General features: G+C 29.1%; 2 protein-coding genes and 1 non-coding gene across 6 annotated transcripts; 2 read left to right on the forward strand and 1 right to left on the reverse strand.

Annotated features, from left to right (window-relative positions):
- The first annotated feature begins 293 nt into the window (after positions 1 to 293).
- LOC114374881 lies at positions 294 to 5420 on the forward strand. Of its 4 annotated transcripts, none has more exons than XR_003658646.1 (6): positions 294 to 516; positions 1723 to 2807; positions 3561 to 3598; positions 3686 to 3923; positions 4451 to 4549; positions 5167 to 5420. XR_003658646.1 is itself a non-coding variant. In XM_028332599.1 (5 exons), the coding sequence occupies exons 2-4, from the start codon at positions 1806 to 1808 to the stop codon at positions 3900 to 3902; spliced, it is 1257 nt and encodes a 418-aa protein (XP_028188400.1). In that variant the 5' UTR covers positions 295 to 516; positions 1714 to 1805; the 3' UTR covers positions 3903 to 3923; positions 5167 to 5420. The 4 variants fall into 4 exon arrangements, 2 of the variants coding, with proteins under 2 accessions (XP_028188400.1, XP_028188399.1); XR_003658645.1 differs by having other exon boundaries at positions 295 to 516; positions 1714 to 2807; XM_028332599.1 differs by lacking the exon at positions 4451 to 4549 and having other exon boundaries at positions 295 to 516; positions 1714 to 2807.
- Positions 5421 to 14096: 8676 nt separating this feature from the next.
- Positions 14097 to 17847, forward strand: LOC114375004 (serine/threonine-protein kinase-like protein ACR4). Its single transcript, XM_028332735.1, has one exon. It carries the CDS (start codon positions 14849 to 14851, stop codon positions 17597 to 17599), a length of 2751 nt encoding a protein of 916 aa, XP_028188536.1. The 5' UTR covers positions 14097 to 14848; the 3' UTR covers positions 17600 to 17847.
- A 566-nt stretch (positions 17848 to 18413) lies between these two features.
- TRNAT-UGU lies at positions 18414 to 18485 on the reverse strand. Its single transcript has one exon. It is a non-coding gene; the product is annotated as a tRNA-Thr (tRNA).
- Positions 18486 to 19379: the final 894 nt, after the last annotated feature.

The following is a 19379-nucleotide window of genomic DNA, read 5'->3' on the forward strand; positions in this document are numbered from 1 at the left end:
TTTAATAAATATCTTATGAAAATTAAGAGAGTCTTTATACCCAAATATTAACAAATAAGTTATAATATAATTTTTGACAAACAGAAAGGATTGATATAGTATTGTAATATTATTTAACCAAAGAACTTGTGTTGGTTTTTTTATTGTGTGTTAAAATTTATTAAACCAAACGATAATTATATATGAAGAGCGAGATTAATCTTTGAGGAGACACAGGAGGCAAGAAAAAAATATAACCTTTGGCAAAATAAGGGAGGTAGTGTTCAAAATTCAAACATTTGAAGAGCCTAATCCATCCCATCCACACCTGAGAGGAGAGTGAGGCCCAGTAAACGGTGTTGATGTAAGTAATTGTTCCCGACTCACTTACACGTGGCGCAGGAAATGCCATACCAACATAGAATAGAATAGAAATGGAATTTGTTATTCACGAAATCACCACTCTCTCAAATCAAACCTTCCCTCCCCCCTCTTTCTGCTCTTAAACATTGTCCCTTATTTTCTCCCTGCCTTCAGGTATCATCGTTTCTCTGTCTTTTTTTCGATTTCTTAATTGCCGAATGTTTCCCTCACATTGTTGTCTGGTCTCAGACGTACACACACGCACTTAAATTTCTTTTGGCACCTTCACTGTTACGTGTCCTACACCTCACCTAGGTTGCTTCTATTTTTGTACCTATGAAATGAAATGAAATGTGCAATGGGGTTGCTTAGAAATTAATATGATAGCTCTCACTCATCATAACCATAATGTATTGTAAATGATTTATTCTGAAGGCTCCCTAATGGTAATGTTCCTGATTAAATTCGCAATGATAACAGAGCGTTTTAAGAAGCAATAATAATAGGCAGAAAGTTTCTTAAAGAGATTTAGGTATTATTATTTTTGCTTAGGTGGATTTTCTTCAAATGGAATTGTTTAGTGATTAGGGAAAGCTGAAGTAGATCTAAGAAAACTAGATATCGCAGTGTGGTGGTGCTGAAAATGTACAGAACGATCAGGTGGAAGGAAACCAAATTTTATGTGGAAAAACCCCCCAATACTGAGGTGAAAAAATATTTCACTGTATCACTAACAATATTCTTTCCACGCCCTCTCGCTTGTAGTGTTTCCCACTGAGATTCCACTTGTTCTAATATCCTGTGATTGCGATATCAACGAGTTACAGAGATGATACCCAATCCAATCCAGTTTATTTGTGTACTCCTAGGATTTACTCACTCTATTTTTTCTTTATTTCATGCATTAATGTTTGTCATCTTCAACTTTGGCATGTGATGCCAAATTTGGCTGGATCCACAATATTATCCTGGGTTTAATTGTGCAGAAATGGTTACTGATGACCTTGTATATCTGCCTTTCATATTTCAATTCTCTAACAAAATTTTTCTTCTTGGATTTTTTAAAGAAATTAGGAAGCAATTTATATATTTTAGAATGATGATTGTCTTAGTGAGGAAGACAATGAAAATTTCAGTCTTCAATTAATGGTTTGTGGCTTTATGCAATTGTTTGAAAGTTGAAAACTATGCTTGTTGTCTACTTAAAAAGTTCATAATATGAATTTCACTGAATGCATTGTTCCTATGACTAGGTATAGATGTGTAAAAGGCAAGGGCAGATGATCTGGAAAAAAAATATTCCATCTTTAATTTCATTTTTTGTTTTCTTTGTACTATCTGTCGGAACATGTCTCATTTAATCATGTTCAGTACATGCAGGAGGCTTTGACTATACAATGCATGTAGGAGGTTTGAAGAAGACCAAGTAACCTGGAAGAAGCTTTGACATACATTCAGGTAAAATGAGAGACAGCACATTGCTAAACTGTCACCAAAATAATGTCAGAGCAGTCGCAGGTGCACCTTCAGTTGAGAAAGATTTTGCTTCTTCAATAAAAGCAGCTACTGAAGTTCCTCCATCGTATTTTCAGTTCTATGTCTGGTCAGATGTGGGAATTAATCTTCATGTTGATTTAAATTTGTCCTCATCAGATTGGATTAACAGGTTTAGAAATGAGGTTTGCATAAGTGAGAATATGCATCGAAACAAATCCCGAAGCCTTTGGCAGGATCTGAGCGGCTTAGGAGAGAATTATACACAAGGTAAATCTTCCTTTTTGTTGAGTACAAATTCTGGTCAAATTGAGGATCATGGTGGACAAGCCAGATCTTCCTCAAGCTTGAAACTGAAAAAAGATGGTGCTACAGAGTTAGGTCAACAGAATAAAGATGACATTCCATTGATATGTGATTCATTAACTCCATGCAGCATGACTATAGAAGTGAAAGATGATTTACAGGAAAATCATTCAACTGTCTCAGCTGAACTGAATGTAAATGTGGTAGACAATTTAATGCAAGATCAATCAACTGTCTCAGCTGAGGTCAGTTGTGCTAAAGGTGCATCTAAGAAATTCATTGATTCAGATGCTACCAATATGCCATTCATCAAGTCACTTTGTGATTCTGTTGTCAACTCAGTGTCAGATCCTGGCATGCTAGAACTTCGAAATTCAAAACCTGATAATGAATGTTCTGAGGATTGTGCTCTGCCAAATGGTTCTTGCTTTGTGAACCCTGGTGTGGTGTGTGCTGGAGCTTCATTAAGTAGTTCTGTAGGACTACAAAATTCAGAAGTTATAAGTTGTCATAAATATGCATCAGTTTCACTCTATGATAATGATGGTTCCATGGATTTAAGTGATCCAAAAAGTACTGCAGACATGGAACAGGGCAGACTAGTCAAAACTCGGATTAATTTTGAAACTGACAGTAACAATTTCACATCAGTAACTGATGAATGGGTATAGTGCTTTCTCTAGCCTTCTAGATGCATGTACACTTTTTCATATATATATGGGGTATATGTTTGGTGCTTGGTATAATGCTGTATTTGACAGATGGAATTTGGAGAGCCTTTTGATCATGAAATTGAATTCATTGAACTGTAAACTGAAAAAATTTATGTATTAAATTGAGTTCATTGTCTGGCAAATGTGGTGCTAATGTATTAAGCTTTGCATGTAAACATCTGTATCTAAAATACATATGCAATAAATTGTTGAAGAATTTGAAATCTACCAGTACAGAAAAAGAAATATGAGTGATTCTTATCATCACAGATATAGTGATGTTATTATTACTAAATGTTGTTTCCTAAATAATTCTGTTTCTCAAAGTCTTTAGCTTTTGATATCTGATATTATATTAGGGTTCTTATTAACTGAAATGGTAATTTTTTGTTGTAATTTAATCAGTATTTGTGTGCTGTTTATTATCTTATTTGTTGGTTGCTTATTTTGGTACTAAAGCTCTTCGTACTTTTCTGTCTTGGAATAGTCAATTGTACCCACTGTAACACGTCTGTGAATTTTTTATTTTTCATGTTTGTGATGTGTTGGAGATGATAAGGTAAAGAACGTTGACTATTTAAATATTGGAAACCTAAAAGTTTTTGATGATCCTTTGCAAGCTTCTGGAATGTTGCTCTCATGTACCTGATATTTTTTTTTTGTTTAGTGTAATTACTTAATGTAAAAACATTCTGTTGTTTGCAGGAGGTGGGCAAGATTGTTGATGGAAGGGAGAGTTCAGAGTAATTACTCTTCCTAGTAAATATTTTTTAGTGTTTTTAAAGCACTTCTGTGCAACTGATTTGGGTATATTTATACTGTGCTTTCAGATGCTCCCAATTTGATGATCCAATGAAGAAATCTAGCCTAGACTATAATAATCATGATTCTAAAATGGAACTCCGTAAAAAGAGAAAAAACAGAGACTCTGAGATTCAAGGTTCAAATGGTAAACCTACTACTACAAGAGTTTTACGAAGCATGAAGAATACTACTACAAGAGTTTTACGAAGCATGAAGAATACTGCCGTGAAGCCTCCTAGATGATCCATGAGGTTAATCTCCAAGGTACTTTGACATTTTGTTTTGGCATTGAAGTAAATCTATATACAATGAATATAATACCTGAAAAGTAAACAAAGTTATTCAATTTGATTGCAGCGTTCAGTGTCTTACAAATTGGAAGTTACAGTATTTACATGATATTTAAATTGGATGTAAATTTTTAAATCCCCCTTTTTTATGCATTTATATTTCCAAATGTTAAACCTCGAATGAACTGCTTTCTGATTGTTATTACTCTTCAAAATTTTCTATACTCCCAAATGAAGTCAAAGGATTAGTCTTTTTAAATTCAAATTTCATTTCTTTTTTCATTTTGCCTTCTAGCTATTTTTCATTCACTGAAACCTGCAACAGCTATTTTATTCACCTTTCTGTTGTATATTTAAAAAAAGGTAGGCCTGGCAGTTGGCTTGCCTTGCCTGTTATGTACTTTAGATGTTATTTTTCTGTTAAAAATTAACTTTCATTGAGTTTCTTTTCTATATGTTTGATTCATCCGTGTTTTTATACTGTTTGTTTCTTTTGTCCAGTGAATTCATGAAGTGGTTTGTGTGTTATTTGGGGTAAATAGTTCGAGATTTTTAAATGGAATTATAATCTACTATTCCAAAGAGGAAGAATGACATTTAGTAAGTATATGAACTAGCCCCTCATCCTTATTTTGAGCAACATATTAGCAAATATGAGATAGGTCATGAAATTGATCTTACATGTTTATATGACAGATCAGAGAAGTCAAATAACTGTATCTCACCTTTTTTCCCCCCTTTTTTGTATACCAGAAACTTAAATTTGTTATGTCTCTGGAAAATCACTTAGATGATCGTCTGATATGTGATCAAGCTTTTGAAACATATGGATCAGAAATTGAAATAAATATACATAAAATTCCAACCCAAATAATTTTATTATTCTGTTGCTGCTCTTAAATTTGTTTTTGAGAATTGAAGATGCTTTGCCTTCTGTTTTCATTCTCGATATGGTATCAATAATACTTATAGAAGTTCCTTGTGTCTAAGATTTTATGTAGAAAATTGTGAAAACTAGGCAAATGAAACAAAATGGAAATAGGATGGTTCTTTTTTTTGGTGTAATTACTAATGAAATCATATCAATTTAAGGAAACAGAAAACAAGCGAAACACCCTTCTAATTTTTGGCATCTGCTTATATGCCGATAGGCCGTTTGGCCCTTAACATTAATCAAAATTTAGGATGATGCTGTTAATCGTGTTAATTGGTTGCAGGTTGCTTCATTCTTTTGGAAGAGTTATACCCACAGTAATAAAAAAGCTAGGTAATATTTCAGATAGATTTCAGTTAAACAGTTGAAGAATGAGCTATAGTTCTTTCTATTTTTGGTGCTTAGAAACGATAAAGTTTATGTTTGTTTTAATATGCATCCTTTAAGACACTATTTGTGATTGTATATTTATATGGATCATATTATTTACCATTAAATTTGCTTGATGTGGGCCAATATGTGGCATAATTTAATTGGAGTGTTGAAAACACATGCTGGCTAACCTTAATGCTGAAGTTAAATATAATTTATTAGACATGAAAAGTTTTTTTCTACTCTTTTCTTTTAAAACTTCACTCCTAAGTGCCAAATATGCTTTTTAGGGATGTATTGAATTAGGATTTTAAAAGACTATTTTAGCATAAAAATGTTTTGTGGATTTTAAAAATTATATAAGAATGTTATTACTTATCAGATTTTTTTACAGGATTTTTATGATAATTTAAATTTTAATAAATTTATATCATAAGAATTTAAAGAATTTGAAAGAAATTTATAGATTTATAAGATTTAAAAGGACTATGTGAATTTTTAAAAATACATTCAAAATTACAAGAGTTGGATAAGAAATGATAAAGTTTGGATAAAAAAAAATCAATATAATTTTTTAATAGCTAAATTGATTTTAACTTTAGGTCTTCCTATATTAATTCTTCTTAAGATAATATCTTCTCATTCTTGCTTCTGGATTTGAATTATAGATTTAAAATTATACATTATTTATTTTTATTTTTTTAATTATTATAATTATTTAATGATAAATCTTATGATATGTTTAAATGGAATGAAATCATAAGCATACACTAGAATGGAGTGATGATGGTGTAATATTTGTAAGAGGGTTAGTGAGTGATAACAACATTAAAGATGACAATCATAAAAATAGTGTGTTGAACATGTGATGGTTAAGAAAAACATAATTAATCTTGACATATAAAACAAATATTAATTTAATATAAAAACAGGAAAGTGTAAAGGAGAAAAATATATTTGATATTTTTTCTCCAAAAGAATAGGAGAAACATATATGATACCCACATCTTAAAGAATATTTTTTAGTAGTCATCTAGTACCTCTTTTAATTAAGTAGTCTTGGTTTTTGTGTTGGGTATTGAAAAGAGAAAATGGTATGGGTGATAAGAGAAAAAAAATGGTATCTAATAAAAATAGAAAGAAAATTATCTAGCAAAATCAACAATTTAGATAAAATTGTTTGATAGATGTTTTATATTAAAAAGTCACAAGAAATCCATCTTAAAAAATAATTCATTGAAATTTGTATATTTTTTTAATATCAATATTTTTTTTAAGTTATAAAAAATCATAATTGAATATCATCAAATTTTGTTGCATTTTTAAAAAAATTTAAAAGTCTTAATTGAATAAAATAAGACTTATTTATATTATTTAAAAATTCTAATTGAATACTACAAATCTTTTTTTTCTAAAAAAAAAGTCTTTTAATTTTGAAATTTTCTGAAATTCTAATCCAATACACCCGTCAAGATTAATCGGGTTGATAAAAGTATCATTTTATAACTTTTTACATTCTTTTTCACAATATTATAATATCTTTATTATTTTAAGCAATAAAATCAATATTTTCCTCTAATTTAGCTTCTTAAGTCAAACATTTTTTTTTATATTTTATTATTTATCTCACTTTCAATTTAATATGTTTCTATATGAAAAGTATAATGGTACGTACCCAGTTCGAAATGTAACCGGTTGTTAGTCGTTTGTGATCTGAAAAGTATAGTATGACTAGATTTTAAGCTGTATGTTGTGCGGTTTTTTTAAAATTATATATATATATATATATATATATTATTTTTATTTATTTACTTATTTATATAAATAAAAATAATAATTTTTATATATTTAGTATTATGTTAAATATAATTATATTATTAATGAGAAAGTTGATTAATTATGCTTTTAATTGAGTTAATTTTATCTTAAAATTAAATATATTAAAATTTATTGTAATTTTTTGTTCATTCAAGTAATAATGGTGATGTAATATCTTTTAAAAATTAAGTGTACATAAATAAAATTATTCATTTTAAATATTTTTAGTAATAAAACAAATATATAAATATTAAAATTGAAAAATAATGCTAATATTATATTTTTAATGAACATGTGTTGAATTTTATTATAATTTATTTTTTTCTCTAAATAATAATATTAATGCAATACTAATATGAAACATAGAAGTTAAAGAATAATATATATATATATAATATTTATTTAAATTTGAGTGTATATTTATGATAAAAATTTAAATATTCTTAAAATTTGTTGAAATAGTATAATTCTATTAAATAGATATGGTCATTAATTATTTTTAAAATTATAATTTTACTTATTTTGACTATATTAATCGTGTAATATTTTTAAAGTTTTGAAGTTTGAATTAATTAACCTCACTATGATATAATATAAATTGAATAATTTTAATTTAATTGTTATTATTATTATTATTATTATTTATTTTCCCTTAATTTTAGTTTTATTTTCATTGCTTACTAATTTTCAAAAGTTATTTATAAAAATAATTATATGTTTCAAACTTTAAATATTATTGTTTACATATTTATTAAGTTATTAAAGTTGTCATCAATTATTTATATTTATTACTCATTTTTAATATGTTATTAACTATTGCATTCTATTGTTTCTTTGTAATAATAATTATATTATTATACACATTAATTATTTCAAATTAATAATATTTAATTGATGTTTATTATCCTTTATAGTTGAAAAGTATAAGGATATTAAGTTATAGTTTCTTATGATTGACCTTTATAAATAATGTTGTATTATTATTATTATTCTATTTATTTTTATTGTTATTATTATTGTGTAATATTTATTATCAATTCAATTATTTAAATTATTTATTGTAAATTTTAGCATATATTTCAAAATTAAGAATATTATTATTAAATTGATTGTGTTAACGATAATTATTAATGTGTTTACACTAATAACATGTATTTTAAAGAAAACAAATCAACTAATTGATAGTTAAAAATTATCATTCATATTATTCAATAATTCATTTGAGTAGGAAAAATAAAAATTTGTAATGGAATTATTCAAAATATGATTGATAAAAAAATCAAATTTTTCACAATAATAAGATTTCTTCATGTCATGTTGAATAAATATAATGTAAATATAGGATTTCTAATACAATAGTTATAGAAGAAAAAATATGAAACATATATTAAAAACCTGAACAATAATAATAATTAAAACTTATAATAACATAACACTAAAATGAAAAAGAAAAAAAAAATAAAAGCGATTCTTGCAAAGAAAAAAAGAAAAAGATAATGAAAGACAAAGAGAAAGATGATTCATGTAAAAACTTTCTAATAAAAACATGATATTGATTTAAATGTTTATTCAATTTCACAAAAATTATTTAAAGAAATAATTAGACCTAAAATCAAAATATAAATAAAAAACACTAAAAATAAAAATTTAAACAATTTTTTTTATCAATAATGAATATAGATCCACATTATACCTTATTAATCTAAGAGAGTTAAATTTTGATTTTTGATGATGATCGATACAACATTCAAAATATTCTTTCATACATAAAAATGAAGAATAAAAGAAATAATATTACATTAAAACATATAATAACATAATAATAAAATGAAGAAAAAAAATAATGGGAGTGATACTTGCAAAAAAAAAATAATGATAAAAGACAAAATGTAAGATGATATACCTAATCAACTATGATCTCCAATTTTCACTTTCCATTCCTCACGAAATATATTAGATAAATGATTCATATAAGATATCTCTAATAAAAACACAATATTGGTTCAAATATTTATTCAATCTCACAAAAATTATTCAAAGAAATCGTTAGACCTAAAATCAAAATATAAATATAAATAACATTGAAAATAAAAATTTAAACAAATGAATTTTTATAAATTATGAATATAGATCCACCTTATACCTTATCGATCTAAAAGAACTAAATTCTAAATTTTGGTGATAATTAATAACATATTCAAGTATCTTTTTTATCCATAAAAATATAAATAAAGAATGAAAGAAATTGTATTATAATAATGAAAAAAAGAAGGAGATAGAAAGCACACTGAAAAGAAATTGAATGGATATTTACAATATTTTGAAGTAGAGTTTGTATAAAAAGTGAAACCATCAATTTGATAATGAAGGGTGAAAACGATAATACAATTTTAATTATAATCAATAACTATAAATATTATTAATTTTAAAACATAATAATAATAATAATGTCTACTATTTTATTATATATAATAATAATGTCTTAGAAAATTTTAATATATATTATTTTACAGTATATAATATTATAAATATTTTTAGTTATTTTGTAAAATATATACTTTAATGTAGCTTATTTTTTTAAAAAAATAAAATTAAGCATAGTCAAATATTATTTAATTTATTATTAATGTGAAAATTATTATTTAAAATAGTATAAAAAATATATAATTAGGGTTAATACATTTAAATGACTATGGATGAACTTAATTAAAAATTATATTTCACAAATAAATCAACTAGTTCAGACTTATTTATTTATTTATTTTACATAAAATTTAATTTTAAAACTTGTATATATAACGGTTTCCTATTAATCTTGTTTAATATGATTCAATAGTGCTTTGATTCATGTAATCATTAAATCTTATTGGTATTCATTGTGTAACTTCAATGAAGTATTAAAATAATCTAAAATATAATTAATTTTTTTTATCATTAAAAAAATTTAGTTTAGAAAGCATAATTTAAAATTGAAAAATATTGTTAACTTTATCATACAATAAATTTTGTAACATATGTTTTTACATATAGCTATTTTTATATAAAATTGAAGAAAATAATATTTATTATTTAATGGTTACATTTATAGTTTTTTTTAAAAATAGTTTATAAAATAAAATGTACAATAAAAAGAATGCAAAAATTCTTATATTTATATTAAGCATTAGTCTTCTATCATTAATTTATATTTATCTAATTAGTTCTAATTTAAATGATTAACATTGAATATAACTATTAATAATTTTATTGTTAAATATATATATATATATATATATATCTAATTTTTTATTTTTATTTTCATATTATATTATATTATTTTATAACTTTAAAGTCATGAATTTAATTTATTATTTTTCCATAAATATATTTTAAAGTAGCTGATTATAAAAATAAATAAACTTGTACATAGATAGTAATATTAAATTAGTGTAAACTTTTATATTTATTTTATTTAATAATTTTTCCTTCATATTAATTAATATGTAAAATTAAATATTACAAATAATTTAAATTATTATGAATGTGAGAAATTATTAATTTTATTAAAATATATTAATAACTATTGATTAGTGTTACTTTAAAGTAATATAATGATACAAAACTTAAAATGTTTTCTTTTTTTTTTCAAATCACTAATTTTGTTGATAATAGTGTGATGTTGAGAAGGTCAACTTTTACCTATTATAAATAGATAAATGATGTTTTACTTTAGGCAAATCAATTGTTTTCCAATAGTTGCTATGAGTCGTTAATGGAGTTTAGCATCGCAGAATGAGAATGCCACCATCTATGATCAAATCAATGATATCTAATTACAATTCGAAGCTACCTTATGTATGGTAATGATCTGTTTAGTTTGTAATTTTCGATTTACAGCTCATGACTTTATTTGGAAGTAAAAAGAAAACGAAGACAAGAAAATAATAACAAATATAGAGAGAACAATGTAACAAAAGGGGATTTTATATATTCTGATTTCGTCGAAAGAGAAAGTAAAAAAAATCTTTACTTGATCAGACAAAAAAAGAGAAGAAACAAATGAATTATAAACATAACTATTATTCTGCCACCAAAAACACACAACTATTATTCTACATTTGTTAAATAATTGATGCTTTAAATTAAATGAAAATGTTATTAGGGACATTCTAGGTATTTTAATATAACTTACCATCTTTTTTTTAATTTTCTTTGTCACTCGAGCTTGAAACATTTAGAGGTGCGACTCAATTTTCTTCTTCTTTCCAACTCTTTTTAAGTTACAACCAACCGAATAAATATTTACGCCATTTTTTAATCCTGTTCTTTTCTTTCCTTCTCTATAAAACCGAAGTGTTAGATTCATGAAGAGAAGTTGCATGCTTAATGGAAAAAAATTATACATGTGGTTAATCTGGACACACCATTCACAATTTATTATCTTGTTTCTTTTTGAAGTTTATGACGTATATAACATCTGTTTAAAATAATTTAATTAATATCTTCAAATTAAGTAATACAGGATTGTTCCAATTAGTTCCAAATTCTAGTTCTAGGTTGCTATGTTAAATATTTTAAAGAAAAGTTTTATCGCTTATAGTTATCTTATTATCACATGTGAAAGATCTATTTTGTTTATACAAAAATATTTATTTAATTAATTTGTGGTTAGATGCCTAGATTTTATTCATCTAATATTTCAATAGAAAATGATTCATTTTGTTAAAAAATTTCACAACGTCTAAGAGTCGAGACCTATGATAGTTTATAAATACCTTTTTTCTTTTAACCTATCAAGGTGATTTTCAAGGACAAAAATTGTGATAATCCATCGTCCTCCTTAAGTAGAGAAAACACTTGCAAAGACACTTTGACCTCCAAGTTAGGACGTAAGCATTATGGATGTAATAATATATTAAATTTACATTTACCTTTTCCTACATATATTTTTTATACATGACATTTATTGTCATTTATGACAAATTCAACTACTCGTTCATGAGTGATCGACTTCCCTAACTTTTAGGGGTTCTAATTATGGTGAATTGTTTAAATATATGGTACAATTCATTATTGTCATTTCCTATCCTATCTTTTGTTTACCTTTGCCAAATAAGTTAGATGAGGTGTGAGCTGGAGTCAAGTTAGGGAGGGAGTGATATGGATGCAGGAATACACCTTGGTAGTCAGATTAGGTGTGATGGAGTCACAAAGAGGATGACCTATTGACATATTTAGCTAATACATAAGAAGTTATATATGTAATACTATATAGACGAGTTATAAAATTGATTTGGTGATTAAAAAGGAAATTTTGATGATTAAAGGTTAGAGGTTTGAATCTTCCTACTAACATTCTAACAAAAATTAATAAAATAAAATTGATTAATAAAAGAAAATGTATTACCATATAGACTATTTTATTGTTCTCTTATTTTAATGTTGTCTATTTTCGGGCCTTTGGCCCCTCCCAGCATAAAAAATGTTGCCTATTTTTAAAAATTAAAAAGTTAATTAAGCCCAATGTCAATGACAATTTTGGCAAATATATAATGACCCAGATATATGATTAATCAATATTGAAGACTAGTAAGTTCATATTGCAAGATTATCTGCTTATAAAGATCCCCACGAAGCTCTCGTATTTTTTCTTTTTCCATCTTAAGATTATGAAAAAGAGTTATTTTCTATAATTAGTGTTTCAATTTGAGGGAGCAAACAGGTATCTATGAAATAATCAGGCAAGAGGGTTTATTTCACTCTTTATAGGGGGAGACACGATGGCAGCCATACTGTGTAGGCAAGAAGTTTGACTTGTAAAACATGTAATTAGTTTTAATTGCTTGTCTCTTTCCTTTTCTTTTTATAGCTAGGTGTCGATGGTTAATTACACTTGCAAAGTTTAAAGACGTACAAAGGTAATTAAGTAACTCATTATCTATCATTCAAGTCTTACCTCACTCCGTTACCATTAAACTTTGAATTTTTCACTTCAATTTTTCAATGTATCTCTGTTGCGAGCAATTATTGTTGAGTGAAACTAATCATTCATAAAAACGATAGTGTAGAAGGTATTTAGCAAAAATGGAAATATTAATATTTTTTGCAACGCTTAAGTATTAAGATTATAAAAAAAATCCTAAAAAAAGATTATAAAATTTTAAAACTAGTTAAATTCATAAAAAAAGCAAATATTTCATATATACACAAGTATTTGTAAATTTACGTGAAAAGTGAAAAAATATTAATTTTAAATATATATATAAAGATATTTAGAATTTTTAATTAAAGTCTTAAAATAATTCAATTAATAGAATAATGTTTTAATGATTATCATGTAAATGTACATTATATATATATATATATATTTATAATAATGTTATTGATATAGAGTATTTATTGACTTTGTTGATTACTGATTATCGAAAAACTTTAGTTACTTTTATTGAGATTTTTTCCCCTCAACCATATTTTTTCTATTCACAAAATTTGAATTTGAAATCTTAATTAACGAGACTCAATTGAGTAACACCCATAAATTAATTAAAAAATAAACATCTTCTTTAATTAGTTAATTAATTAAATACATGTTGAGTATATGAAAAGGATCTTGAGTTCCATCATTATAAAATACATTCTTAAAAAAATATGAAACTTTTAAGTGTAACTAAGTTTCAAAAGAAAGAAAATAATCTTCATTAATTATGCATACACGAACTCAAAAAGAAAAAGAAATGCATTGGAACTCGATGGCCATGAAAATGGGAGAAAAGGAGCGGAAAATGGGAAGAATTTAAATGGAGGAGGGACCCAAATGAATGGTGTTTTTTGAGGTGGTGATGTGAGGTTTCGTATTGTTCCAACTTCCAAGCCATTAGCCACGCCTGATATATATGCAAAGTAAAATTTGGAATTGGTCGCTAAATATAATATGGACTCACTAGTCACTACACTAGTCCAAGCATGAAAAGATTGAATTGCATTAACTTGCTCATTTATTATTTTCACCAACACTTTGCCTATACGTACAGAAGTAGCAGTTTTGTTTCATTTAATGCACCGTCTCTTCCCTCAGCCTCTTGTCTGCAACAGCAACAATACCCGGCAACCACCCTCAACAATCTTGAGTTTCACTACTTCACCTTCCCTTCTACAACATACCACCATGCCCCAAAATAATGCATTGCAAGAGTTTTTCTTTTTTTCTTTTCAAAATGTGGGTTGACTTTGACTAGCTGATTCAAAGAGCATGCATGGACCATACATAGCTCCAGTTGTTGTTGATCTAGTGAGTTAAAAGTCTCTTTTGTGATGGAAACAGTTGGATTCGGAGCTTAATGGCTTTTCTTTTATTATGACAACTTTTTTTTTATCTCTCTCACCAAGCCAATAAGAAGCATGGGATTTTCTTTCCTATGCATTGCAAGTGAACAGAAGATCTAGCGTAGTTCCTAATGAAGATTCCTGTTTTGCTGGTTATTTTGCACTCCCTACCACTCCTTTTTTTCTCTCTTTTATTTTCTTGCATTGCTAGTTATCCATGGAGTTTGTGAGAAATCTTGAGGTAATTAAAAGTGTCATCATGGTGTTTTAGTTCTTAATTAGATGAAGTTTGCAAGACTTGTTCTTCCCTCTAAACTGCATTAGTCTTACTCTTACCAACCAGTTTTCTCTCTGAGAAGTCAATGGAAGCAAAGCCATAGTCTATGAGCAAACAATTTTGCTATTACTATTGGTGAATTTTCTACATTCTACATTTTTTTTTTATCTGTGTAATACTTTGGTTGCTTTGTGTCATGGGGTTCTCATTAAAACACCAATCAATCTACGGTTTCAATGTGAACCAATGTTTACTTGGGCTTCTACTTGACCTGGTGGTTTTGTCACACTTGTGGTTGCAAGTTACAAGCCTTGGTTCCATGTCATCCATTGCCACCTCTTACGGAGAAAAGGGTTCTGTGTTTTGTGGTTTGAAATCTGATGGCTCTCACACAGTGACATGTTATGGATCAAACTCAGCCATAATCTACGGAACACCAACACATTTTTCATTCCTTGGCCTAACAGCTGGAGAAGGCTTTGTATGTGGTCTTCTAATGGGTTCTAATCAACCATACTGTTGGGGAAGCAGTTCCTACATTGAAATGGGAGTGCCTCAACCTATGATCAAAGGAGCACAGTACCTAGAAATCAGTGCTGGTGATTACCATGTCTGTGGCTTGAGGAAACCTATGACTGGAAGGCACAGGAACGTTTCCTTGGTTGATTGCTGGGGCTACAACATGACCAAGAACTATGTGGTTGGTGGAATGATTCAATCAATCTCAGCAGGTTCTGAATTCAACTGTGGCCTTTTTTCTCAGAACAGGACTGCGTTCTGCTGGGGAGATGAGACTAACAGCCTAGTCATTAGTTTGATTCCACATGACATGAGATTCCGGAAAATTTCAGCTGGGGGGTACCATGTGTGTGGAATCTCAGAAGGGGTGAACTCCAAAACTTTTTGTTGGGGGAGAAGCTTGAACCTTGAGGAAGAAATTTCAGTGTCACATGCAGGTCAAGGAAACGTTGATTTGGCACCAAATGACCCTATGCTTTCTTTAGTGGGAGGGAAGTTCCATGCATGTGGCATTAAGAGCTATGACCGTGGAGTTATTTGTTGGGGATTTATCATCAAACCAAGTTCACCATCTCCTAAAGGGATTAAGGTTTTTGAAGTTGCTGCTGGTGATTACTTTACTTGTGCAGTTCTTGCTGACAAATCTCTTATGCCTTTATGTTGGGGTGTTGGCTTTCCCACTTCTCTTCCTTTAGCTGTTTCACCAGGAATGTGCCAACCTTCTCCATGTGCTCCTGGCTCCTATGCAATTGATAAGCATAAGAGTCTTTGCAAGTCACCGGATTCTCGTGTTTGCATGAGGTGCAGTGGTGCTTGTCCTCCTGAAATGTATCTGAAGAGTGCATGCAATTTGGCATATGATAGAGTGTGTGAATATAACTGTTCCTCTTGTTCTTCATCTGAATGCTTCTTGAACTGCTCCTCTTCATATTCCAATGCTGCTGCTTCTACTGAGAAGAAAAGTGAAAAAATTTGGGCTCTGCAGTTGCCAGTTCTCATTGCTGAGATTGCTTTTGCAGTTTTCGTAGTTAGTATTATGTCAATAACTACGGTTTTATACGTCCGCTACAGGCTAAGAGATTGTGAGTGTTCAAAAGGGTCAGGGGTGAAGAAACTTGGTGGAAATTCTTCCTTCCAAAACGAGAACAAGGTGAGGCCAGACTTGGAGGAACTTAATAAGATCAGAAGGGCTCAAATATTCACCTATGAGGAGCTTGAAACTGCAACCGGTGGATTCAAGGAAGAGTCCATAGTAGGGAAGGGAAGTTTTTCTTGTGTGTTCAAGGGAGTTTTCAAAGATGGGACAGTTGTTGCTGTCAAAAGGGCTATAGTGTCTCCCAACATGCAGAAGAACTCCAAGGAGTTTAACACTGAACTTGACTTGCTCTCAAGGTTGAACCATGCTCATTTGCTCAACCTTCTAGGGTATTGCGAAGAAGGTGAAGAGAGGCTTCTTGTGTATGAGTTCATGGCTCACGGATCTTTGCACCAACACTTGCATGGAACAAACCAAGTGTTGAGAGAGCAACTAGATTGGATAAGAAGGGTCACAATTGCAGTTCAAGCGGCACGTGGAATCGAATACTTGCATGGATATGCTTGCCCTCCAGTGATTCATAGAGACATCAAGTCCTCAAACATTCTCATTGATGAAGAACACAATGCAAGAGTGGCTGATTTTGGTTTATCATTGTTAGGTCCTGCAGACAGTGGTTCCCCTTTGGCTGAACTCCCAGCTGGGACTCTTGGCTATCTTGATCCTGAGTACTATAGGCTTCACTACCTCACAACAAAATCTGATGTCTATAGCTTTGGTGTTCTCCTTTTGGAGATTCTAAGTGGTAGAAAAGCAATTGACATGCAATATGAAGAATGCAACATAGTGGAATGGGCAGTGCCTCTTATCAAATCAGGAGACATAACTGCGATTTCAGACCCGGTTTTAAAGCCTCCTCCTGATCTTGAAGCATTGAAGAGAATAGCAAATGTGGCTTGTAAGTGTGTGAGAATGAGAGGGAAAGAGAGGCCCTCAATGGATAAAGTAACAACAGCTTTGGAGAGAGGTCTTGCACAGTTAATGGGAAGTCCATGCATTGAGCAGCCTATTTTGCCCACTGAGGTGGTTTTGGGAAGCAACAGATTGCACAAGAAGTCATCTCAAAGGTCTTCAAACAGGTCAGTTTCTGAGACTGATGTGGCAGAAACTGAGGACCAAAGGTTTGAGTTTAGAGCACCCTCATGGATAACTTTCCCTAGTGTGGCATCTTCTCAGAGGAGAAAATCATCAGTGTCTGAGGAAGATGTAGATGGGAAGAACAATAATGCAGAAGGGAAGAACTTGGGCAATGTTGATGTTTTGAGAAGCCTTGAGGAAGAGATTGGTCCTGCTTCTCCAAGAGAGAGGATGTTCTTGCAGCACAACTTCTAACCATGTATGTCAAATTTGAAGGAAAAAAACTACTCTGATTTATAGTTCTCATGAGATTGTGGCTTTTGATTTAGATTCTTAGGAATGGAAATGTGGTGCAAAATTGTGAGGTGATTTTCCTCAACAGATGCTGCTACCACTACTAATGTAATGCTGTTTCATGTAACTTTGTTTCTTGAGACTCATCATAGATGCAAGTCTGACAATTATTATTTCAAGGGTTAATAGTAATTTTAGTTCATGAAAAATAGGTTCATCTTTTGTTTTAGTCTCCCACTTTTAAAATTTTGAAGTTTTTTGTTTCCTAGATTTTTGAAATGCAGAAATTTTAGTCAGTAAAATCACAAGTTTGCGTCCCCTGGTAGTGTTAATATATGGAACTAAAGTTTGGGTTATACTGGAACAAAAAGTTACAATGTTAAAAGTCAAGGACTAAGACAAAGATGGTCCCTTTTTCTGGAATTAAAAACGGCATTCACCCTTATTTTAATTTCTATCTTCTAAGAGCTGTGCTTCAGAATCCTAGTGGAGAGCTTTCATTATTTATGCAACTGGGTGTTATGTAGCTATGGTATCGTTTTATTGGCTGTAATTCTGTAAAGTTTATCATCTACGTTAAATTCTCTGATTCATTTGAAACTGAAAGAGTTGGATTATAATCTAATGATTAAATGACAAATTGGATTTTTTCTTAGGGGCAGTACTTTGTGATATTGAGAATTGAGATCACTGAAGAGTCCAAAATAATAGAACTTTATGTAATTTAACACAGAAGTAGGGAAAAAGAACGAAAAACACATTATCATAAAAATAATGCCCTCACGCAGGATCGAACTGCGGACCTTCAGTTTACAAGACTGACGCTCTACCACTGAGCTATAAGGGCAAGTTGAAATTAATCTTGCCAATATAATTGATTAAACTAATTTTAAAAACTTAATACCGTCACTATCAAAGACTTTCAAATGCTCTATGCTTATAAAAAAAATCTCTTGACAAAGTAATAGTTTTATTGTGGTCTGCTCTTGGTTCAGCATTCTTTTTCTTTCATGTGTATTTCTTCTTAAGTTAAAGATAATATTAACGTCGTTAATATGTTTCTTTCTTTTTATCCAAGAGGTATTGACCAATTTTATCAAGATATCTTAATATTAATCATTTACATTTTCTTGTTCGAAATTTTTCTTCTTATTGGCTTGATATTAAGGATCTTAATATATTTTTGTTCTCTTTCTAAATTAAGATTATTTAGTCTTGTAGAAATCTAGCCATATTTTAATCTTTGTTAGCGTTTTATGTGCTGGGAGTATCTCTTGACAAAAATTTAAACTAAATCGATGGATTGACTATCTTTTCTTCTTTTTATTTCCATGACCACTTAATTTAGAGGTTGATTAGTGACTTAGCATCTATCAGTGATAAACTTAACACTAATATTTCTAAACTTCTACTAGAAACCAAGTTAATACCAAATTCTAAGCCTCTTCTATTGCTTAGGCTCTCATGCCAAAAGAGTGACAAATAATTATTAGTAAGAGAGTCATATTGAAGAAGATAATAGAGTAGAATTTGAGGATAAGGAAAAAGAATGCAAAATTGATACAATTAAAATTTTGAATAAGAGATAATACAGAAAGGTGTGAAGTGCACTTACAAATTTGAAATAACCAGGTGTGATTGAGATTATTGTTCATGAATTCTTTTTTGAACAATTTTCTTTCTTTTTCGTACCTTCTTATTATTATTCTCCTTGTTAACTCTTAACACTTATTAGGAATAC

Source organism: Glycine soja, chromosome 11, assembly GCF_004193775.1.
Source record: "Glycine soja cultivar W05 chromosome 11, ASM419377v2, whole genome shotgun sequence".
In the NCBI taxonomy this organism is placed as follows: Eukaryota; Viridiplantae; Streptophyta; class Magnoliopsida; order Fabales; family Fabaceae; genus Glycine; species Glycine soja.